The sequence below is a fragment of the Salmo salar genome, chromosome ssa04 (genome assembly GCF_905237065.1).
Source record: "Salmo salar chromosome ssa04, Ssal_v3.1, whole genome shotgun sequence".
Taxonomy (NCBI): Eukaryota; Metazoa; Chordata; class Actinopteri; order Salmoniformes; family Salmonidae; genus Salmo; species Salmo salar.
Genome location: NC_059445.1, coordinates 28,247,495 through 28,273,125, shown reverse-complemented (window position 1 = coordinate 28,273,125; position 25,631 = coordinate 28,247,495). Strand labels below are relative to the sequence as shown.

General features: G+C 41.7%; 1 protein-coding gene across 4 annotated transcripts in view; it reads left to right on the top strand.

The window, feature by feature from the left end:
- Window positions 1-10,338: 10,338 nt before the first annotated feature.
- Window positions 10,339-25,631, top strand: part of arfip1 (ADP-ribosylation factor interacting protein 1 (arfaptin 1)) — a 37,975-nt gene continuing 22,682 nt past the window's right edge. For 2 of the 4 annotated variants that reach the window (XM_014195506.2, XM_014195505.2), the window contains exons 1-2: window positions 10,349-10,512; window positions 18,882-18,980. In XM_014195506.2, coding sequence (XP_014050981.2) covers window positions 18,891-18,980 — 90 coding nt within the window. In that variant the 5' untranslated portion in view covers window positions 10,349-10,512; window positions 18,882-18,890. 4 annotated transcript variants of the gene reach the window in all.

The window sequence follows — 25,631 nt, the reverse complement described above, 5'->3', positions numbered from 1 at the left end:
CTGGCTCCAGGTCATCTATAAGTCTTTGCTAGGTAAAGCCTCACCTTATCTCAGCTCACTGGTCACCATAGCAGCACCCACCCATAACACACGCTCCAGCAGGTATATTTCACTGGTCACACCCAAGCCAATTCCTAATGGGGCCGCCTTTCCTTCCAGTTCTCTGCTGCCAATGACTGGAACGAATTGCAAAAATCACTGAAGCTGGAGACTCATATATCCCTCACTAACTTTAAGAACCAGCTGTCACAGCAGCTCACAGATCACTGCACCTGTACATAGCCCATCTGTAAATAGCCCATCCAACTACCTCATCCCCATACTGTTATTGTATTTTATTTTTGCTCCTTTGCACCCCAGTATCTCTACTTGCACATTAATCTTATGCACATCTATCACTCCAGTGTTTAATTGATAAATTGTAATTATGTCGCCACTATGGCCTATTTATTGCCTTACCTCTCTTATCTTACCTAATTTGCACATACTGTATATAGACTTTTTCTATTGTGTTATTGACTGAATGTTTGTTTATTCCATGTGTAACTCTATGTTGTTGTTTGTGTCGCTCTGCTTTGCTTTATCTTGGCCAGGTCACAGTTGTAAATGAGAACTTGTTCTCAACTAGCCTACCTGGTTAAATAAAGGTGAAATAAAAAAATGAAAAAAACAAACAGAGCAAAAATTCTATACAGTTTAAAGTTTTATTTGTCATATGTCCAGTGAAATGCTGAAAATAAATAAGGGATTTTTTTTGTTGTTGAATTTTATAAATTAGCAAACATTTCTAAAAACCTGTTTTTGCTTTGTCTTTATGTAATCCATTTTATGTAATCCATTTTAGAATAAGGTTGTAACATAACAAAATGTGGAAAAAGTCAAGGGGTCTGAATACTTTCCAAATGTGTAGGCAGGGATTAGGAGAAAGTGACTGGTAGCAGGATAAATAATAATAATATTAATAATAATAGTCAACAGTATGGCAGCAGCATAAGTGGTGGGTGCATGGTGGGTGCATAAGTGCGTGGTGGTGAGTGTGTGTATGTAAGTTTGTGTATGTGCAAGAGTGTCAGTGTAGGCGTGATAGACAGATACACATGTAAACAGGAGTAATAGTTACCAGTAGCTAGATAAATAGATAAATACTAATGGTAATGGTAATGACAATCAGTAATCAATGAACAGCAGCATAAGTGGTAGTAATAAATCAAATAAATAATCATTTTAGCACGAGTGTAGGTGTGGGGGAGTGTGCGATTGTGGGTGTGTGAGTATCTAGGTGTGCGTGTAAGAATGACAGTAAATGTGTGTGTGTCTGAGTGGGTAGAGACCTATGGATGGGCATAGAGTCAGTGTGGATAGTTTGTGGGAGAGGGAGAGCAGTAGTTGTTAGCCATTTAAGGGGGGATAGAAGCTGTTTAGGAGTCTGTTGGTCTGAGCCTTGATGTACTGGTACCGCCTGCCGCACAGGAGCTTGGAGAACGGTTCGTGGCTCAGGTGGCTAGAGTCTTTAGCAATTATTCGCGCCTTTCTCAGACACCGCCTGACATGTACGTCCTGGATGTCTGGGAGCTTACCCCCAGTGATGCACTGGGCCATCCGCACCACCCTCTGTTGGGCCCTCTGGTCAAGGGCCCTAGATAATCAATTTATGTGCCCTTGAGTAAGGCACTTAACCCTAGTTACTCTGGATAAGAGCCAAATCTCACTTAGGGCCCCTGAACCTATCTATATGGTCTTTGGAAAATGTAATCAATTAGCTAAGAAACTTGTATATTGGCAACAAAATAATTTTACTGTATCAGCAGGGTGTGTTCTGCAATCCAACAGTAGGAGGAGCCTTGCACAAGTGTAGAGCATGCATGCTCAATAGTATCCAGATGCAGCCTGTGAATAAAACTAGCCTGTCACTAAAACCAATACTATCGCCATCTACTGGCTGTGGTTAATCCCTACCACATACGTGTGAACTCTTCCTTTATTTCCTATATTCCTTTCCTCACTCTCTTTCCTTTCCTCCTACCCTAGCTTCATTTTCTTTGCTCCTTTCCTAACTTCCTTTTCTTTTTCCTTTCCTTTCCTCTCTACTGGCTGTGGTTAATCCCTACCACATACATTTTCTCTCCTACATTATTTTTCTCCTTTCCTCTCTCCATTTCCTTTCCACCTTTCCTAGATCCCTTTCTTTTCCTCCCTTTCTAGCTTATTTTCCTACTTTTAAAGCTTCCTTAACTCCTTTCCTAGCTTCCATTCCTTCCCTACCTCAATTCATCCTCTTTCACTATCTACCTTTCCTCATCTCCTTAACTTTCCTAGCTCCCTTTTTCCAACTTCCTTCCCTTCTTCCTTTCATTTCCTACTTTTCTTTCCATCCCTATCACCCTTTCCCTAACCCCTTTTCTTTCCTAGCTTTCACCTCCCTTTCCTTGCTTCCTTTCCTTTCTACCTTTCCTAGCTCCCTTTCCTTTATTGTCTTCCTTTCCTCACATCCTTCCCTAGCTCCTTTCCTTTCTCCCTTTTCCTAGGGAAGGGATCTAAGAGATAGAGAAGGTGGAGAGGAAAGGGAGGAAAATAAGCTAGGAAAGGAGGAAAGGAAAGGGAGCAATAAAAGGAATCTAGGAAATAAAATGTGTAAAGGAAAGGGCGAAGGAAAGGAAGCTAGGGAAGCGAGCTGGGAAAGGTGGAAAAGAGGTGAGGGTAGGAGGAGAGGAAAGGGAGGTATGAAAGGAAATGAAGATCCGTATCTCCTAGCTCCCTTCTCTAGCTAGTAAAGGAGGAAAGGGAGCTAGGGTAGTAAGTTTGGTTAGTAAGTTAGTGGTAGTAAGTAGTAAATTAGGGGTAAGTTAGTAGTCTGTTGTTATCCCTTTGGTGGTGTGCTGGCTGTGCTTTGGCGAAGTGGGTGGGGTTATATCCTGCCTGGTTGGCCCTATCCAGTGGTAACTTTGGACGGGGCCACAGTGTCCTTTTCTGGATCTGGTTTGAGCTCAAACAGGGTTTCCACTAGCTTCTTTAGCCACAAAGTCATAAAACCCGCCCATTTCGACAATTTCTCTTCTTAAAATGTGATTTTAACCCTAATAACCACACTGCACACACAACCTTAACCACACTGCTAACCTTAAGCCTTAACCTTAAATTAAGACCAAAAAGCACATTTTTGTAGCCAATTTTGACATTGTGACTGTGGAATATGACTTTGTGGCTATATAAATGCTACTGTAGAAACCCTGAAGCAGGGTTGATACCTGTGTGAAACTAGTAGTGATGGGTCGTTTGCGAACGAGTCGGCTCTAAGAGCCAGCTCTCGTAGGTGAACGTTGGGAGCCGGCTCGCATATCAGAAGAGCTGAATCTATTTATAAAAATAAATACAAAAATGAATATATCAAAAGATTTAAATGAATTGAATTAACTAATTCAAAGAACGAAAAAAGAAATAAAATAATATAGGCCTAAATGCTCAAGCGCACACACATTCGTTCTGACTGTCATCCTCACCTGTTCCTGTCAATCAGACACGCAGTGTCAACCAATGAACCAAAGATGCGTGAGGGAGGGCCAAGCCAGCTCACTCACAGTCACACACTTAGCAGCTGAGGAGAGAGAGGAAGGACAGCTGTGAAAACAACAGCTGGAAAATGTGTCGGAAGCACAGTAGCATTTGGATGCATTTTAATAATGTAAACAATGTTAGAGCACAGTGTAGAATTTGTCAAAACAAAATCTCATATAATGCCGGTTCTATGAACAACCTACACCAGCATATGCGAACTGTGCGCCCAACTGTGAAGCTAGCTGTAGCCGAGCTTCGAGAAACTAGCGGGCCTGCTAGTGATAGTGGTGGAGCCAGCACCTCCACACGTGGAGATGTATCCACACAGTTAAGTAGGCCTACTCCGCGACCCACAGCAACGCAGTCTTCTATGGACCAGTTTATGCCAAAGTCTATGTAGCAAAACAAGGCCAAATTGATATTGCATTGGCTAAAATGATTGCCACCAATTTCCAGCCATTTTCGATCGTGGAGGACAGAGGTTTTAGAAATTATAGCAATAGTCGAAATCCAATGTACACTATTCCAAGCAGGAAAACCCTTTCAAAATCACTTATTCCACAACTGTACGAGAGCACACAGGCTTCAGTGCGGGAAAAAGTCCAAAAAGCTACAGCAGTTTGCCTTACCACTGACTGCTGAACATCAAGGGTAACCACTTCTTACATGTCGGTTACATGTCACTTCATTGAAGATTTTTCAATGTCTAGCTGTCTTCTGGACTGCTTTGAGTTCAGCGACAGACACACCTCAGAGAACTTGGCAGAGGAACCGGCCAGAGAATGGCAAGTAGATGGAAAAGTGGTCTGTTGTGTTAGCGACAATGCAGCTAACATAATCAAAGCCATGAACATTTTTAAATGGACCCATCATCCATGTCTTGTCCACACAATCAACCTGATTGTAAGAGATGCTCTGAAGGTGAGGAAGCCCACTGTGGACAAAGTGAAAGGTGGCAGTAGGTGCTGAAAAACTAAAGTCTACACAACGCCAGATGGGGATGCCTGAGCTGAGGCCTAACCAAGACTGCACTACAAGGTGGAATTCAACATTTTAAATGTTGAAGCGGTTTCTTCAGTCAAAGGATGCCATCATATCTACCCTGGCCATTGTCAATGCACCTGTTGATGCTCTGACACAAGAGGAATGGAAGGTGGTGGAGGAGGTGTTCAGAGTCCTGGAACCCTTTGAGCAGGTCACTGTGGAGATCAGTGGAGAGAGGTACAGTAAGCAGTTATTACTACATCATTATTTAATCTAGTATTATATATGTATATGAGCAGTAGATGAGAATGTAGTATCAGTAGACAAAACATGAACCTGAACTAATAAGTTACTGTTCTCTCTCTTCAGCAATTTGACAGCCTCAAATATTATACTCCTGTGTAAGGATCTGCAGCGAATCACAGCCAGCCCCCAGAGAGAAACAAATGTAACCACAGAGTGACAGAGTTGATGGACACCCTATGTTCATCAATGGACAGAAAGTTCCACAGAATGGAATATAATCACGTGCAATCAGAAACCGCTGCACTTGACCCCAGGTTTAAGAAGTTAGCCTTCAGTGATGCCAGAACGATTGATGAGGCTCTTCAAAGAATAACCTCAGGAGCAGGGAGGGACATCCCCAGCAGTCAGCTGGCTCAAACACCAGGGCAACTGGCACCAGGGCAAAAGGGTCTTCTAGAATATGGGACAAATCATTTCTGAGAGAAGAAACCGCATCAGCCCCTCGAAAGTGAGGCAGCTTGCATTTCTGAAAGCAAATCTCTCATAAAAGCAAAATATGGTCAGCATTGCTGTGTGCTTCTGGCTATAACATGGCAGTGAAGAAGAGAGAGAAAAGAGGGACCAGTTTAATGTTATAAGTGGGATGCTACAGTTTTGCACATTGTTATTTATTTTTCTTTGATATTTTATTACCATTATTTAACAAGGCAAGTCAGTAAAGAACAAATTGTTATTTACAATGACAGCCTAAGAACAGTGAGTTGACTGCCTTGTTCAGGGGCAGAAGAACAGATTTTTACCTTGTCAGCTCAGAGATTCAATCTTGCAACCTTCCGGTTACTAGTCTAACACTCTAACCACTAGGCTACCTGCCGCCCCAGTGCAATATTCTATTATTATGTTGTTCAGATTGTATTTGTTTTGAATTGTTACATTTATATGCACTTTGTTTATATACATAAAAAAATGTATACTTTAAATGCACATGTGTAATAGCATCCTTTTTTACATTTATTTCAATTTGTGGGATGCTGCAGTTTTTCAAATTGTTATTTATTTTTCTTTGATATGGTGCACTATTCTATTATGCTATACAGATATTTGCTTTGAATGGCTAGATTTATATGCACTTTGTTTATATACATTAAACTGGATATCATAAGGTGAATGCACCAATTTGTAAGTCGCTCTGGATAAGAGCGTCTGCTAAATGACGTAAATGTTATACTTTAAATGCAAATGTTTAATAGCATTCTTTTTCATAACAAAGCAATGCATTTTTAAATACATTGTGGTTAAGGTAGAGTATGATTTCATTTAATTAGAATTGTTTTAACACCAATCATAGTCAAACTATCGCAAACTGTTCGACTTGAAAAAAATACAAAACATAATTTTTTTAAAGAGACGTTTAGGATAAAAGAGCCGGCTCTTTTTGTCCGCTCACTGAAAAGAGCCGGAATGCCCATCACTAGAAACAAGCCACAAAAAGGATGAGCCACAATAGTGTAATTTGTTGTTCAACTTCACAATAAAAGTTTAAACTAATCCAAGCGGATACAAAGAGTGGAATAATTGTCATAATAGTTGCAGCAGTGTTGAACGGACCAAACTGCAGGCGGAATGTGGATACTCATCTTTTAATGTAAAGAATAATAAATTAAAGCAAAGTATACACAGGAAACCAATAAACACGAACTCACGACATGCTCCGTACAAACAAAAGGCTAGCAGTGTTAGCACAACCACCCACAAACCCAAGTGACAAACATACTCCTAAATATATGACTCCCAATCAGGAACAACGATCCCCAGCTGTTCCTGATCAGGAGTCACAAGACTAACACAGAAACAGACATACTAGACAACACATACAGACTTCTTCTGCCACGTCCTGACCAAAATACTACACCACTACTCCCTCTGCTGGTCAGGACGTGACAATAATGCCATATTTGGACTAGATAATGCCAAACAAGTTTGGAATGTTGAAATGTAACTTGTAAATAAATACAATAATTAATTCACTAAGAAAAACTGTTCAAATTCCACTGTGGATGTATTAGACTGCATTGGGAACATAAATATCCAGCGCATTCGGAAAGTATTCAGATCCCTTCACTTTTTCCAAAAACAGGTTTAGACATTTTTGCAAATGTGTATATATATATATATATATATATATATATATATATATATATATATATATCACATATCGATCCCGATTAGTCTCCCAGTCCCTGCCGCTGAAAACCATCGCCGCAGCATAATGCTGCCACCACCGTGCTTCACTGTAGGGATAGTATTGGCCAGGTGATGAGCGGTGCCTGGTTTCCTTCAGACGTGATGCTTGGCATTCAGGCCAAAGAGCTCAATCTCTAGACCAGGGAATCTTATTTCTCATGGTCTGAGAGTCTTTAGGTGCCTTTTGGCAAACGCTGTCATGTGTCTTTTACTGAGGAGTGGCTTCCGTTTGGCCACTCTACCAATAAAAGCCTGATTGATGGAGTGCCGCAGAGATGGTTGTCCTTCTGGAAGGTTATCCCATTTCCACAGAGGAACTCTGGCGCTCTGTCAGAGTGACCATCGGGTTCTTGGTCACCTCTCTGACCAAGGCCCTCCTCCCCTGATCCCCCGATTGCTCAGCTCTAGGAAGAGTCTTGGTGGTTCCAAACTTCTTCCATTTAAGAATGATGGAGGCCACTGTGTTTTGGGGGACCTTCAATGCTGCAGATATGTTTTGGTACTGTTCCCCAGATCTGTGCCTCGACAAAATCCTGTCTCGGAGCTCTACGGACAATACCTTCAACCTCATGGCTTGATTTTTGCTCTGACATGCACTGTCAACTGTGGGACCTATTATTATCAAGTGTGTGCCTTTCCAAATCATGTACAATCAATTGAATTTACCACAGGTGGACAACAATCAAGTTGTTGAAACATCTCAAGGATGATCAATGGAAACAGGATGCACCTGAGCCCAATTTTGAGTCTCGTAGCAAAGGGTTTGAATACTTACAGTTGAAGTCGGAAGTTTACATACACCTTAGCCAAATACATTTAAACTCAGTTTTCCACAATTCCTGACATTTAATCCTAGTAAAAATTCCCTGTCTTACGTCAGTTAGGATCACACCTTTATTTTAAGAATGTGAAATATGTCAGAATAATAGTAGAGAGAATGATTTATTTCAGATTTTATTTCACATTCCCAGTAGGTCAGAAGTTTACATACACTCAATTAGTATTTGGTAGCATTGCCTTTAAATTGTTTAACTTGGGTCAAACGTTTCGGGTAGCCTTCCACAAGCTTCCCACAATAAGTTGGGTAAACTTTGGCCCATCCCTCCTGACAGAGCTGGTGTAACTGAGTCGGGTTTGTAGACCTCCTTGCTCGCACACACTTTTTCAGTTCTGCCCACACATTTTCTATGGGATTGAGGTCAGGGCTTTGTGATGGCCACTCCAATACCTTGACTTTGTTGTCCTTAAGCCATTTTGCCACAACTTTGGAAGTGAGCTTTTTGCAGATCCATTTGCAACCAAGCCTTAACTGACTGATGTCTTGAGATGTTGCTTCAATATATCCACATAATTTTCCTTGCTCATGACGCCATCTATTTTGTGAAGTGCACCAGTCCCTCCTGCAGCAAAGCACCCCCACAACATGATGCTGCCACCGCCATGCTTCACGGTTGGGATGGTGTTCTTCGGCTGGCAAGCCTCCCCCTTTTTCCTCCAAACATAACGATGGTCATTATGGCCAAACAGTTCTATTTTTGTTTCATCAGACCAGAGGACATTTCTCCAAAAAGTACGATCTTTGTCCCCATGTGCAGTTGCAAACCGGAGTCTGGATTTTTTATGGCGGTTGTGGAGCAGTGGCTTCTCTCTTGCTGAGCGGCCTTTCAGATTATGTCGATATAGGACTCGTTTTACTGTGGATATAGATACTTTTGTACCTGTTTCCTCCAGCATCTTCACAAGGTCCTTTGCTGTTTTTCTGGGATTGATCTGCACTTTTCGCATCAAAGTACGTTCATCTCTAAGAGACAGAACGCGTCTCTTTCCTGAGCGGTATGATGGCTGCATGGTCCCATGGTGTTTATACTTGCGTACTAATGTTTGTACAGATAAACGTGGTACTTTCAGGCGTTTGGAAATTGCTCCCAAGGATGAATCAGACTTGTGGAGGTATACAATTTTTTTCTGACATCTTGGCTGATTTCTTTTGATTTTCCCATGATGTCAAGCAAAGAGGCACTGAGTTTGAAGGTAGGCCTTAAAATACATTCACAGGTACACATCCAATTGACTCAAATTGTCAATTAGTCTATCAGAAGCTTCTAAATCCATTACATCATTTTCTGGAATTTCCCAAGATGTTTGAAGGCACCGTCAAGTGTATGTAAAGTGAATTATAAGTGAAATAATCTGTAAACAATTGTCTGTAAACAATTGTTGGAAAAATGACTTTTGTCATGCATGAAGTAGATGTCCTAGCTGACTTGCCAAAACTAGTTTGTTAACAAGAAATTTGTGGAGTGGTTGAAAAACGAGTTTTAATGACTCCAACCTAAGTGGATGTAAACTTCCGACTTCAACTGTATGTACTGTAAATAAGGAATTTATGTTTCTACTTTTAATACATTCAAAAACAATTCTAAAAACCTGATTTAGCTTTTCAAAATGGAGTATTGTTTGTAGGTTGATTAGGGAAAAAAACATTTAATCAATTTTAGAATAAGGCTTTAGTGTACATTTTTTGGGGAAAAAGTCAAGGGGTATGAATACTGTCCGAATGCACTGTATGGGGTATAAGCCTACCCAGTGACACCCACAGATTACATTTCCAAAGAATTTACACAAATATTAGCATCATAGCTCTTATTGTTGGACTTTGACTGTGGGAAATCACCTCGCCAGTCATTCTATTGTGTGTTTTGGATAACAATTGAGACATGGATCGTGTATGTGTACCATTCAGAGGGGTGAATGGGAAAGACAAAATATTTAAGTGCCTTTGAACGGTGTATGATAGTAGGTGCCAAGTGCATCAGCTTGAGTGTGTCAAAAACTGCAATGCTGCTAAGTTTTTCACGCTCAACAGTTTCCCGTGTGTATCAAGAATTGTCTACCACCAAAAGGACAACCAGACAACTTGACACAACTGTGGGAAGCATTGGAATCAACATGGGCCAGCATCCATATGAAACACTTTTGACACATTGTAGTCCATGCCTCGACGAATTCAAGCTGTTCTGAGAGCAAAAGGAGATGCAACTCAATATTAGGAAGGTGTTCCTAATGTTTTGTACACTCAGTGTATGTATTCCCCTAATGCAAATATGCAGTCTAATACATACACCGTGCTATTTTAATAGTTTGTTTTACTGTTTATTGTCAAATTAATGCTGTATTGTATTTATTTTTAAGTTATATAACAACATTCCAACCTTATTTAGCATTATCTAGAAATATTCCACTATGTGTATCCGTTTGGATCAGTTTCAATGGGGAACTTTTATTTTGAATGCGAACCGCAAATTCCACTGTTGTCCTTATTGTGGGTAGCTTCACACAGGCCAGGGACACCAGAGACCCAATGGGCGCTGAATTACATTTTATACTGTGAGTAGCAAGCTGGCTGTATTTTCTTCCCAAATCCCGGGAGTGGAACCTTTTGCACCAAGAAACACAGAGAGATAAAGGTCCGGATAAAAGCTGCAGGTACATTTTCTGACCATTATCAGTTGCATATGTAAGTGTTTCAGCACAACAACAAGCAGTCAAGCTAGCTAACTTTAGCTAAATAGCTAAGTTTAGTTAGCTAGCCAGTGACGGTCTATGACCGTGTCTCATTAATCTGTGGTGCCATGTGATTTAGCTAGCTGTTTTTTTTGTTCTTATGTAACCTTTTATTTAAGTAGGCAAGTCATTTAAGAGCACATTATTTACAATGACGGCCTACCCGGCCAAGCCCTCAACTAACCCGGACGACGCTGGGCCAATTGTACGCCGCCCTATGGGACTCCCGATCTCATTTGTATGTAGAAAAAGTTAGCTCTCGTGTCACCGCTGGTTTCCGCGTTTGGTGATTGTACTCAGCTGGACAAATGCAGAAAGTGGCACAGCCAACGTTAAGCAATATGTTACGTTATTCTGACTGACTGTCGACATTGTCATTCATAGTTAAGCAACTACGTTGCAATTAATTGCAATTACGTTGTCTAAGTTAATGTTTCTAGCTAACTAACTAAGAAATATTCTAACGTTAGCTAGGTAGCGGTTAGGTACTATTTTACATCAAAAGTTAGTGTTGCATTGTTAGAGTGGAATGCTAGGGGTAGCCGTGAAGCCATGCAACTTTTCAGGGTTTCGTTACAAACAATTAAAAGTTAGCCAATAGTTTTATTTTCATTCAATAAATGAGATGATAACCACATATTAATGAGAACTTTATATATGTCTACAAATTAGCATGTCCTCTTTTTTAAGATTGCAAACTAGTGAACTCACTACCGTTTACGTGTCCATTATGACATTTAGTCCGGTTGGTGAGTTCGTTTTGCATGGCCCAGTTTGTATATATATTTTTAGACACACCATTGGCGATTCGAAATAATATCCACTCACCCGGGGCACCGGGCCATGCAAAACGAACTTCCCCAGTTTCTTTCATTATTCTCTACTATATAAGTAAGACATTTAGGTCACCAACGCCCTCTGTTATGGAATCAAGTGTTAAACTTTTAAATCTAAGTTGCATGCGTAAATTCTGTCACACTTGAATTGGTTGATAATAACAACCATAGTCAACATTATCAGCTTTCCTTCTGTTTTCAACAGTTTCTTTTATCCTCTCATTTGGATAGTTTTTTTTGTATTTGGTTCAAGACATCATGCCAATCGTGTCCTTCACTGAACAGGATGCATCAGCACCCTCATTTTAAAGTGAAACATGACTTTAATGTTATAATGAGTAAAATGTTGAGGAAGAGTATAATGTTCTCTGTTCAGAGGTCTAAATGGTAATATTGTTTTGACTCCTTACATCTGTTTTATTTTTTCTTAATTCCTTTTTCCATGACGTATACAGTCTAATATCTGGTAATCTACAGGAAGGGACTGTTTTGCAGTTGGAGCCACAGTCTTGTGGTATTACCTGGAGATAAACATGCATACCACCCTGCATCCCACTGCTGGCTTGCTTCTGAAGCTAAGCAGGGTTGGTTCCTGGATGGGAGACCAGATGCTGCTGGAAGTAGTCTTAAAAAAATACCCCAATTCCCCAGGGCAGTGATTGGGGACATTGCCCTGTGTAGGGTGCTGTCTTTCGGGTGGGACGTTAAACAGGTGTCTTGACTCTCTGTGGTCACTAAAGATCCCATGGCACTTATCGTAAGAGTAGGGGTGTTAACCCCGGCGTCCTGGCTAAATTCCCAAACTGCCCCTCATACCATCACCGTCACCTAATCATTTTGTAATGACTTATGCCATGTTTTGATATCTGAGTGAGAATGACTAACAAAATCAATCGGGGCCCCCTGGGGGCCAGGGGCCCTAAGCAACCACTTATGTCGCTTATGCTTGGAATCGCCCCTGCAGACATGGGTCAAGATCCCTGCACAAACAATGATTGTGTGGTGATGAACTAGCCTATCCAGCAGCATAGCTGTCCAACCTAATTTGTCAATTGCCATTATATGCAATGACATTTGTCTCTCTGGAATAGTGGCCCAGGTGCTTTATGCCACCCCACCCTATGGAGTTGCATTTAAAATAGGCCTAGTATTTCTTGTTAACAATATTCAGCCTCTGTAATATCATTACACTTTTTTACTCCTTGTTAAGTCTTAGTAAAACAGAATCACCAGACAAACACGCGTGCCATGAGTTTAGGCTACATTCTGTCCACCCAGCAAACCAATAACTTGAAAGGACTGCTATCTTGCGTCTTGAGGTGTTGACCACCAATGTAGCAGCCTGGATCGATGCCCTCTACGTTATTTAATGTGGTGGCTGGTAGGGACCTATTCATGCCCTCCTATCTGTTTGTTTTCAGGAATGTCCGAAGTTAGTGTTGAGGCTGAGTCCCCAGCCCAGGACCTGCAAATGGATTCTTCTAAGGAGGCTCAGAATACTGAGGACTTTCAAAGCGAGAGCGAGGAGGATGCTCACAGCTTTGATAGTACTGAATATGTACTGAACAATGATGAAGTGCCTCATGGTGACAGAGCTGAAAACGACAGTGATGTTCAAAATGACAACGATAATGCTGAGAACAGCGATGGCGCTCAAAATGATGTTCAGAGCGATAATGAGAATATGCAAAACAGTGTGAATGCTGAGCATGTTGATGATGTTCCAAGCACTAGTGGCAATGCACATGCCGACAATGCCGGTGCTAAAAGGGAAAATTGCCATACAGTGACTACTGATAATGATACACCAAAGAAAAATGAAGATTCTCACACTCATACAAAGGTGACATATTTATCTTCAATGCAGACAACAGCTCTGGGAATCATTCATTCCAGCACTCTGGTTCATGTTGCTATATGTCACAAAAACATGGATAGTGTTACACCATAGTTAAGGATATCGTTGTTATTATTATGATATCCAATGCTGATACAGCTTATGAACCATTTGTTAATACAACATGAACTTGAGTTAAAGCTCTGAATCAATAATTATCCATTTTTGATTTCCTTTAATCGTTGATCCCTTTTGGTTGTTGGTGCCTTCCTCTTACGTTTCAAATTTGTCTGCTTGGTGCAACTCTAGTAGGAGTACGGGCTAGTGCATTTGTGTTGTTGGTGTAACTTTTGCATAACTATCTTTCTTTTACGGGGTGTACTTCCTGATTAATTGTACTATGATGTCTGGTAGCGCCAGTGAAAATGCTGGTGATGGCCTATGATTCCTGTGAATTCCCCTGCATGCATTCTCCGCCTAATGCCAATACAATTGTTTAATTTGTATTTTTATGGATTAACTTTAATTGAGTTGTGTTTACAGGTACATGCCATGATGTTATGTTTGCCTTTGAGTCTCAGCATACCAGCCTGTAGCCACCTTTATGCAGTAGTGACACTATTGTCCCCATCCTAGCCATGGTGTGGCCTGTATGTGTGACTGTTCCCTGCAATGATAAGAATCCAACCCAGTGTTTCCTGTGTGTGTGGATACAGCACCCTGAATTGAATAGGCCTGTCACATGGCTGGGTCATCGCTGTAGGCGTAAGGATTTGGACTGCTGCCTCGACGTTCCCAGTCAATCTCAGATCCACTGCTGTTGTGTTCAACCACTCCAAGCTGTTAGTTCGATGCAGATTCCCTTAGGTCGTTCCCAACGTCGAATGAGTAATTGTGCTTCAGGTGGTGATGCTACCCTGAAGTGTTGTGGCTTCATACTGCCTCTTTTTTTTATATACACTGCTCAAAAAAATAAAGGGAACACTAAAATAACACATCCTAGATCTGAATGAATTAAATAATCTTATTAAATACTTTTTTCTTTACATAGTTGAATGTGCTGACAACAAAATCACACAAAGATAATCAATGGAAATCCAATTTATCAACCCATGGAGGTCTGGATTTGGAGTCACACTCAAAATTAAAGTGGAAAACCACACTACAGGCTGATCCAACTTTGATGTAATGTCCTTAAAACAAGTCAAAATGAGGCTCAGTAGTGTGTGTGGCCTCCACGTGCCTGTATGGCCTCCCTACAACGCCTGGGCATGCTCCTGATGAGGTGGCGGATGGTCTCCTGAGGGATCTCCTCCCAGACCTGGACTAAAGCATCCTCCAACTCCTGGACAGTCTGTGGTGCAATGTGGCGTAGGTGGATGGAGCGAGACATGATGTCCCAGATGTGCTCAATTGGATTCAGGTCTGGGGAACGGGCGGGCCAGTCCATAGCATCAATGCCTTCCTCTTGCAGGAACTGCTGACACACTCCAGCCACATGAGGTCTAGCATTGTCTTGCATTAGGAGGAACCCAGGGCCAACTGCACCAGCATATGGTCTCACAAGGGGTCTGAGGATCTCATCTCGGTACCTAATTGCAGTCAGGCTACCTCTGGCGAGCACATGGAGGGCTGTGCGGCCCCCCCCCCCAAAGAAATGCCACCCCACACCATGACTGACCCACCGCCAAACCAGTCATGCTGGAGGATGTTGCAGGCAGCAAAATGTTCTCCACGGCGTCTCCAGACTCTGTCACGTCTGTCACATGTGCTCAGTGTGAACCTGCTTTCATCTGTGAAGAGCACAGGGTGCCAGTGGCGAATTTGCCAATCTTGGTGTTCTCTGGCAAATACCAAACGTCCTGCACGGTGTTGGGCTGTAAGCACAACCCCCACCTGTGGACGTCGGGCCCTCATACCACCCTCATGGAGTCTGTTTCTGACCGTTTGAGCAGACACATGCACATTTGTGGCCTGCTGGAGGTCATTTTGCAGGGCTCTGGCAGTGCTCCTCCTTGCACAAAGGCGGAGGTAGCGGTCCTGCTGCTGGGTTGTTGCCCTCCTACGGCCTCCTCCACGTCTCCTGATGTACTGGCCTGTCTTCTGGTAGCGCCTCCATGCCCTGGACACTACGCTGACAGACATATCAAACCTTCTTGCCACAGCTCGCATTGATGTGCCATCCTGGATGAGCTGCACTACCTGAGCCACTTCTGTGGGTTGTAGACTCCGTCTCATGCTACCACTAGAGTGAAAGCACCGCCAGCATTCAAAAGTGACCAAAACATCAGCCAGGAAGCATAGGAACTGAGAAGTGATCTGTGGTTACCACCTGCAGAACCACTCCTTTATTGGGGGTGTCTTGCTAATTGCCTATAATTTCCACCTGTTGTCTATTCCATTTGCACAACAGCATGTGAAATTTATTGTCAGTGTTGCTTCCTAAGTGGACCGTTTGATTTCACAGAAGTGTGATTGACTTGGAGTTACATTGTGTTGTTTAAGTGTTCCCTTTATTTTTTTGAGCAGTATATATAGAAAGGCTGCATGAAGTAGTCAAATACTATGCAATCACTGTACCCGTCTTGCTAGTAAGCCCCGTTTGCTTTACATTCTGCCCTGCTCTTTAAGAAGCCAGACTTGGTTTCCTCCCTCAGCTCAGCTGATCAGGCTGCTGCTGTTGTTATCCTTCCCTCCCCCCACTTGTTAGCTAGTTTCCAGGCTACTGAGCTCCAGGGGCCTGAGCTCTGTCTCTCTGTTATGCCAAACATTGCCCCCATGTTCACCCTTTCAGTACCTTAGAACCATTTCTGTGTCTTGTAACCAGTCTGTTTGTTCTTCAGGAATTGGTGGTGCTATTGGCTTTTGCCAACAAATGTATTTAATCTAGGCCTAGATATACCGGTAGTTGTTGAGGTTGTCAGGTGTCTATCAATACAGTTGTGTGAACACTGGTATACCCAACAACTCCCCGATGACTTGTTACAACTCCTACTCTGGGAGGACAGATAGACGGGAGTCTGTCTTATCTACCTCAACAGTTCGACAAGCCTACCTGTGGATGTCTCTGTTGCCTGCCTGCATGTGGGTGTCTTGTGGCCGTTTTAAATATTTATGTTGTGTGTTATCTGATACCTGGTGCTCTCTGCACTGTTGACACACTCCGCTGCCAAAGCAGTCCAAATAATTTTATGAAGCTTGTTGTTGCTTATGGAGCTGGTTTCTGGGCAATGTTTAAAACAAGTTGAAAATACAGAGAATATCTTCATACACTGAATCCTATTGAACTATTGCAAATGCATTAGGACCTATGCTTTGTCCTAATGCAAGGGAATAAGGAGAAAGTATACTGGCCTACTTCTTCCCTGGATGAGCCTCTAAAATATATTGAGGCCAAAACTCCAACACAACAGTCTTTTATTAGGTTTTGTTGTCTGGAGCGGTTCATGTACTCATGCACATACCAAATGACACACACACATAAACAAAGCGATGCTCTGTGTTTGCACTTGTTTATAGTGTTTTTTTTCCCATTTGCGTGGAGTGTGAAATAATAGTAATATTTAGGTAGCCACAAATGAATGTGTAGCCTCCAGGTTTGAACAAGCAGATCGCCTACTCTTGGTTCACGAACTTGATCCCACCTGGTTCCCATGAAGCAGACCTGTCCCATTCCCTGGTTGATTTTTGGCTCTCTGTCATGCCATTTTAAATCTTAAGGGCTTGGCTCATCCTCTCATTTTGATGTTAGCATTAGCACTGCTTGATCTCGTTAGCATGGTCTGTGAATGGAGCAGTTGAAGCTTACCTGCACCTCACACATGCATTTATGCTAGCCTATCTTGGCTAGCTATCCAGTGGCGGCTATCTGCATTATTTAGACATCAGTCCAAGGCCACTGAGGAACGGAGTTCATGCTCGACTTTGGTATTTCCGAATAGTAATAAACCCTGGAAAATGGCAGGGGACCACAGTGGTTTTAGAAACACCGATAATATAGCCGCTATCAGTTAGCTTTATACGGACTGAGTGCTATAAAAGTGCTAGCCTTTCACCATAGTTGGGTGCCCTGGCCCAGAAAATGCAAAGCTTTTGTCATTCAGGCTTTTGTGTAAGTGTGATGTGTGAACAGCATTCTACTGTGTCCAACTTCCAAGAGGAAGTTATGGTGGTGTTGTAAGCCAATGTGTCGAAGCCTGACTGAATGATGTAATACAGCTTCCTATGTCCATTACATTTATAGCAGGCATCAAATGCCAATTATTAACCACCGTTAAAGTAATTCCACATGGGTCTTGTCAATGATGACAATGTCATGAGGTTTTCTACCTACAGACTATAGCCTAATAATAACTTTTCATTTTCTATAGAGAATTTGGAATTGTTTCAATGAATACTTATTTAATTAAAATTGTAGCTCTTCTTGACCCATGGTTTAAGCAAAGCCTTTAGACAAAAACAGATTCATGCTTAATTGCCCGACACAATTCATGCTGCATTAACAGGGTTGGTGTTGCTGCTTTAGCAAGTACGCCCATTTGTATTTTTAGCCTCTTCTGACAGTGACTCAGACAGTCAGTGTGGTTCTGTGGGAGAAGGTGTGAAAGTCCTGCATGCTCGTCACACTTCTCACAGTCCTATATATTCTCCCTATAGGTGACGACATGTGACTGAAGTGTGTAAATGGCTTGAAGGGTTGCCCTTTGACTCTCTTAACAATATCATACCAGACATTTAGCCCTATCTGTTTTGACAACTGGAACTTTTGTTTGGTCTGGTGTGGGCAATTCTTTTTGTCTGTTGACTGACAGCGGCTTCACCCTTGTGTTTGTTGTATTTTCCTTGCCCAGATTCCTTGGAGGAGTCTTAGTTTATAAATATGAAACAGTACAATAACTCTGCTTGTCCCAGATAGTTCTGCTTTGTCTGAGGTAATGAGAGGCAATTTGAAAATCTACGTTACTCCGTCACAGCACAGCGTCTCAATCCTAAAGGACTAAAGAGATGGTTGGATTTTTTTGCCCTGATAACTGTGGCAGACCTGGAATGGCCTGGGAGAGGCCCTCCATAAAAGCATTGCATGGAGACCGGGTGGATCTTTCGAACAACCGAAGGACCATGCGTTGATTCCAGTTCTATTTATGTATAGTAGAAATGGTTAATTTGGTTGCAAGAAATATTTGATACTGCTCAATCAGGGCAGTGATGGCTAGCTCTAAAAACCATTTGAAGATTTCCAATTTATTCTTGCTGTGTGAAGAGGCCAGGTGAGCTTGCATGTGAGGTATCTTGTGTAATTCTCTGAAGGTTGACTGATCTCCTTTTATGCAATAACTCAGCTTGAGCTTAATACACTGTTTAAAAACCACCCTAATACTGCAGGATGTTATCTCAATGAATTGTTCATCACTTCTGGTGGCAGTGACCACAAGATGGCAGCCCATAGTCATAAAATTCTGTTGATAGAGTCCCCTCTGCTTACTCTTCCAGACAAACGTTAGGTTAAAAGCATAGGCCTTACAGCTTCACTCATGCAAAGAGCACACTTGGAACAGGAAATTGAGGTAAGTCTCATGCAATGTATGAAACACTCTTACCGTAGCTGTTTGTGATTGCAGGACAGCACTATGGATGAGGAGGTCCACAGGAGCCCTGCGGCAGAGATATCGGTCACCAGCAATGGAGAACTGGAGGAGAGCCACGAGGATGTATTCAGGGTAAGTGCTGGACAGGGCCTTCTCTTTGGCACTGCATTCACTCACTACATATAATTACATGCACGCACTGCTTCGCAAAACTGAGTTTGCACTTGAATTTTTTACTTGAAAGGGAACCACATTATTGCGACAATAATGAAGACAGAATGAATTGGTAGGCTTAAGCAACTTTGCAATCGGAGCCAGTGGAACAACGCACTGATCGATTGGGCAATTGGATACACAACGCTGCTTGAGCTTACAGCCAAGCTTTACAAAAGGAGTTTCTTTTATTTCCGGGAACATGTTGAAATCAGCAGTTTGCCCAAGTCAGATCCACACCAGCCTCCATATAATGAATAGCCCTGCACTGACTGGCATTTCTATTGTCATTCGTAAGGCACAGATGGCTTGGCTTCCATTGCGCTTGTTAAAAAAAAAATTACATTCACAAATGTGATGATGGATAAATTGGCCAAAAAATACCTTGACACCCAGCGTCATTGTCAACCTGTTTATAATATGGTCATAACGCATATATTTAGACCTGTTGTGACACATAGTATGTTGCTTTATTTTATGGCTGGTTATAACACATACATGAGTGTCAAAAGCTACCATACAAGGCAAAATTATTACATTGCACCATAGCGTACTGTCAACAGTATGTTTGTTATATTATTTTTTGGGAAATTGACCATATAAAATTATCATTGTTATTGTGCACACATTGATGTCAGACATGCTCCTACCCCAATGTTCTTTTGCTGATGACTGGGATGAATACAGGAGCAGATTTCAGGAGCAGGACAAGACACCCTCTTTGTGACTGATGACTGATTTAAGGGCATTTACGTGATAGGCCTATCTGGCGTTTATGATTGATGGTCATAATGCTTCTTGACATTGTCAAGGTGTATGTTCTTAGTCCAAGTAAAGTGACACAGGATGGTCATAATGCTTCATGACGGTGTCATAGTGTATTTTCTACAAGTTATTTAAAATATGATGAAAAAAAATAACTGTAAAGAGTTCATTACAACAACAAAGGATTTAAGAAACAAACATTCAAGTGAAAGGAAACTTCTTGGCTGAAAATTATAATTTTTAAAATAAATGTGGGGTTTGACACATTTATGTAGGTGTCATAACCAGCTGTATAATAACGCAATATATGTCAAAACACTTGTAAATATATGGGTCATGACCATGTTATGTCAGCTGTTATGACATATTATGACATGGTTATGACTGTCATAACTTGACACTGGGTGTCAAGTAAAGCGTTACCAAATTATCTCCCCAGCAATGATAGTCTAACCCTATTCCTAGTGCTATACAATTATTCAATAAAGGATTACATTTCATATAGCTTGCCACTGTAGCTACATGGTTGTAGTTGTAATCAGTAGGATGAGGCAGCAGGTATTCTCCTCCACTCTCTGAGGAGGATAATTGGTTGTCAGTGAAATTCCGTTTCAGCCTTAGTTTGTCGCAGTGCGATAAGACATCTAGACTGCGATCCTTGGCATGGCTTTTAACAGGCAAGCAGTGTCCGGCTTTGTTTATTGTCGCATCAATTTACTAGACATACAATGACGTTTGGAAAGATATGTCTTTCTAAGGATTACATCACTGCAAGACATACTATGGATGGACCTAGGCTCCACTACATACTGGTAACTGACAAAATAAAGGAAAAGCCAACATAGTTTCTTAACTCATTACAGTCTAAGTCCTGTCTAAGCCGGGGAAGGGAGGGGGGTTCTACTAAGCTATATGGAATTGTTTTAAGAAGGTCATACCAAGGATATAAACAATTATTAGATGAAAATCTGTATTTGGCCTTACTGCTACGTATTAGCCCATACGAACAAATTGAATAACAGATTCACTACATGGAACAAATATCAAAAGGAAGTTAGTTCTATAGTGTCTCTCCTATATCTGAGATATATGTTTTACATGTATTTAACTCCTTATTTTTGGCACTAAACAGTCTCCACATATACACAAAAGTATGTGGACACCTTTTCAAATGAGTGGATTTGGCTATTTCAGGCACACCTGTTGATGATGGGTGTATAATATCGAGCACACAGCCATGCAATCTCCATAGACAAACATTGGCAGTAGAATGGCCTTGCTGAAGAGCTCAGTGACTTTCAACTTGGCACCGTCATAGGATGCCACCTTTGCAAAAAGTCAGTTTGTCAAATTTCTGCCCTGCTTGAACTGCCCCGGTCAATTGTAATTGCTGTGTCTGTGAAGTGGAAACGTCTAGTGGCAACAACGGCTCAGCCGCGAAATGGTAGGGCACACAAGCTCACAGAAGGGGACAGCTCAGTGGTGAAGCACGTAGTGTGTAAGAAGTCGTCTGTCCTTAGTTGCTACGCTCAGTACTGAGTTCCAAACTGCCTCATGAAATGGGTTTCCATGGCCGAACAGCCACACAAGCCCAAGATCACCATGCGCAATGCCAAGCGTCAGCTGGAGTGATTTAAAGCTTGCCGCCAAACACTTTCTCTGGAGTGATGAATCACGCTTCACCATCCGGCAGTTCGAAGGGCATCTCGGAAGCTAGGAGAACGCTACCTGCCGCAATGCATGGTGCCAACTGTGCAGTTTGGTGGAGGAGGAATAATGGTCTGGGGCTGTTTTCATGGTTCGGGCTAAGCCCCTTGGTTCCAGTGAAGAAAAATGCCCCTTGGTTCCAGTGAAGGAAAATCTTAATGCTACAGCATACAATGACGTTCTTGAAGATTCTGTTCTTCCAACTTTGTGGACTGTTTGGGGAAGGTCCTTTCCTGTTTCAGCATGACAATGTACCCTTGCACAAAGCGAGGTCCATGCAGAAATGGTTTGTCGAGATCGGTGTGGAAGAACTTGACTGGCCTACACAGAGCCCCATCGAATCCCTTTGGGATGAATTGGAATGCCTACTGCGAGCCAGGCCGAATCGCTCAACATCAGTGCCTGACCTCACTAATGATCTTGTGGCTGAATGGAAGCAAGTCCCCGCCGCAATGTTCCAACATCTAGTGGAAAGCCTTCCCAGAACAGTGGAGTCTGTTACAACAGCAAAGGGGGGACCAACTCCATATTAATGCCCATGATTTTGGAATGAGATGTTCAACGAGCAGGTGTCCACATGTAGTGTACTTACAGAATTATTTTCAAACTGGTACCAGTTGACCATCAGACAAGTCTTTTGAGGCCTGTGGGCGTCCTAGAGCAAACAACCGACATGTATGTGTTTGTGAGAGTCTCACCGTTTAGTGTGTAGCACAAACTGTTCGGACGCTACAGCTTGTGGAGGCCGTAGAGCAAAACGGAGAACACCATTTTGTTCGTGAGAGTGTAATTTTTCCATAGAGGTGTCATAATATTTTGTAGGCAAAAATGTTCGGACTCTACAGATAATTTTGTGAGAAGACTGATTTTCGGGATGTCTCAAAGCTGTGTTTGTCACCTTTCACCGCAGATGCGGAAGTGCTACATAGTTGGATTGAGAAGCATCTAATGCATATCTCTAGGTTAAAATTACAGATTCTTATTTGGATATTTTTTCTTATGCTTATTAGATTTCCACAGGTTCGCAGACATTACTCTAGGGGTTAATAGGGTGTTGGACCACCGCAAGCCGCCAGAACAGCATTAATGTGCCTTGTCATAGTTTCTACAAGTGTCTGGAACTTTATTGGATAGATGTGACAACATTTTCCCACAAGAAATGCAATAATTTTGTGTTTTGTTGATGGTGGTGGAAAATGCTTTGTCAGTCGCCATTCCAGAATCTCCCATAAGAGTTCAATTGGGTCAAGATCTGGTGACTGCCATGCATATGGATTACATACTTTTCATGCTCGTCAAACCATTCGGTGGCCACTCGTGCCCTGGGGATGTGGGCATTGTCATCCTATGGGGTATAGCCATGGTAGCCAAAACAATGAGCAACTGGGCCTGCCCAGCATTTTTATGACCCTAAGCAGTAATTGTTTAGGAATTGCTCAGGCACCACACCTGTGTGGATGTACCTGCTTTCAATATACTTGGTCTCCCTCATTTAAAGTAATTTGATGCCCCAGATGTGCATTTGAAACAGTAGCGGCAGATCTTTTTGTGGCTCCACATCATGGGATTTAATTATGTTTTGATAAGATGGATAGGCCTATACTTTACATAGGCTATGCATCTACACTAACTCCCCATAATGACAAAGTGAAAACATGTTTTTAGACATTTTTGTTAATTTTATTGAAAATGAAATACAGAAATGTCTCTTCCATAAGTATTCACACCCATGAGTCAATACTTTGTAGAAACACCTTTGGTGGCAATTACAGCTTTGAGTCATCTTGGCTATGTCAGTATCAGCTTTGCACATCTGGATTTGGGGATTTTCTCCCATTTTTCATTGCAATTTTTCTCAGTTTGGGAGCTATGGTGAACAGCAATCTTCACGTCTTTCCACAGATTTTCAATGGGGTTCAAGTCTGGACTTTGGCTTGACTGCTGAAGGACTTTCATATTCTTGTTCTGAAGCCATTCCAGCGTGGCTTTGGCTGTATGCTTGGGGTCATTGTCCTGTTGGAATGTAAATCTTTGCCCCAGTCAAAGGTCGTTTGCACTCTGAAGCAGGTTCTCATTAAGGATTTGCCTGCACTTGACTCTATTTCCTTGTTCCCTCTATCCTTACCAGTCTCCCAGTCCCTGCCGCTAAAAACATCCCCATAGCATGATGCTGCAACCACCATGCTTCACGGTAGGGATGGGGTTAGACGAGTGATGAGCTGTGCCTGGTTTTCTCCAGACGTAGCACTTTGCATTCAGGTCTCATTAAACCACATAATCTTTTGCCTTATGATCTGAGACTTTCACATGCCTTTTTGCAAACTCCAGGCGTGCTGTCATGTGCCTTTTTCTCAGCAGTGGCTTCCGTCTAGCCACTCTCCCATAAAGCCCAGATTGGTGAAGTGCTGTGGAGACTGTTGTCCTTCTGGCAGGTTCTCTGATCTCAGCAGAGGAACTCTGTAGTTCTGGTCATTGGGTTCTTTACAAACAAACATGTTCTGAGGAAATATGGTAATCTATGTAAAATAATGTGAAAAGAAGAACGCTTCATCTCCTAATGTATTGCACACGTTGACTGCAGGTATTTTCTTAAAGTAGCTACAAATATTAAAACGTATTGTAAAATTCAATGGCATTGAAAAAGCATCCCATGGCTTGTTCCTAATACCCCAGTATATACGTTATACCACTCAAGCCTAACCGGTAAACATGTAATCCTACGTATGTAATGGATCAAACCATAGGCCTATTCTTGTCCGTTGTCCATGTGGTATTGTTGCTGCTCTCTATCTATGCCCATGTTTATCATGTATTGATTGATTGAATATATCATACTTATCCACGTTAGAAAATGCAGACCGATGGTACATGCTATTAACATGAATGTCAAGACAGACATTGTGAAAATTGGTCGCATGCAGTTCAAATCCCATCAATCCTCTGTTTTATGTCACTGACGGTAAGGCTTTTGTGACCATTGTAAGCACACAGAACATCGCCCCATTGGGGCCTTGCTGTCTAATTTATGTTTAGGGGTCGTGCTGTGCTTTGTTAGGCTATATGGTGTAATAAGGGGCAAGCAATAATGCTATATTTCCCATAAGAACAGTTAGAAATCTCTGACATATGCCTATTTTATGATGGAATAAATTGTAATACCGGAGTCTGGCGCAGCAATAACGCTCCCGACTTTGGACCGTATGCCCCCAAGGCGATGGGTCTCTGCTCACCTAACTGTTTGTGCCCTTCCTTTCTGTACCTCCTCCTTGGTTTGAGGTTACTTATGTGTTTGGGCCACACATTCTGAACATGTGGATCTTACCCCTATCACTGTTCTTCTTCTGTTAGCATTGGCTATAGTTAAGTTAGCAGTGGCTTTTGAAACGCATCCAAATCAATCCCGTAAGTGATAAACTAGAGCTAAGTATAAAAATAAATGAACATGTCCTTTAATATGTCATATGAATCATGTTATTTACAGAACATTGTCATGTGTAGGATACATGATGATTGTCATCTCCCTTTTAAAGTAAATTCCAATGTGTTGAAGTCCTTCAGTTGTCAGGAGTATTCTGTAAACCGTGAGAATGCATCAACTTAGGTCAAACTCATTGGTAGTGGTGGAAAAAGTACTCAATGTTCATACTTGAGTAAAAGTAAAGATACCTTAATAGAAAATGACTCAAGTACAAGTGAAAGTAACCCAGTAAAATACTACTTGAGTAAAAGTATTCGTTTTTAAATGTACTTAAGTATCAAAAGTAAACGTAGTTGCTAAAATATACTTACGTTTCAAAAGTAAAAGTATGAATAATTAAAAATTCCTTATTAAGCAAACCAGACGGCACAATTGTCTTGTTTTTTTAATTTAATTTACGGATAGACAGGGTCACACCAACACTCAGACATCATTTTAAAAATGAAGCCTTTGTGTTTTGTGAGTCCGCCAGATCAGAGGCAGTAGGGATGACCAGGAATGTTCTCTTGATAAGTGTGCGAATTGGCCCATTTTCTGTCCTGCAAAGCATTCAAAATGTAACGAATACTTTTCAATGTCAGGGAAAATGAATGGAGTAAAAAGTAAAGAATTTTCTTTAA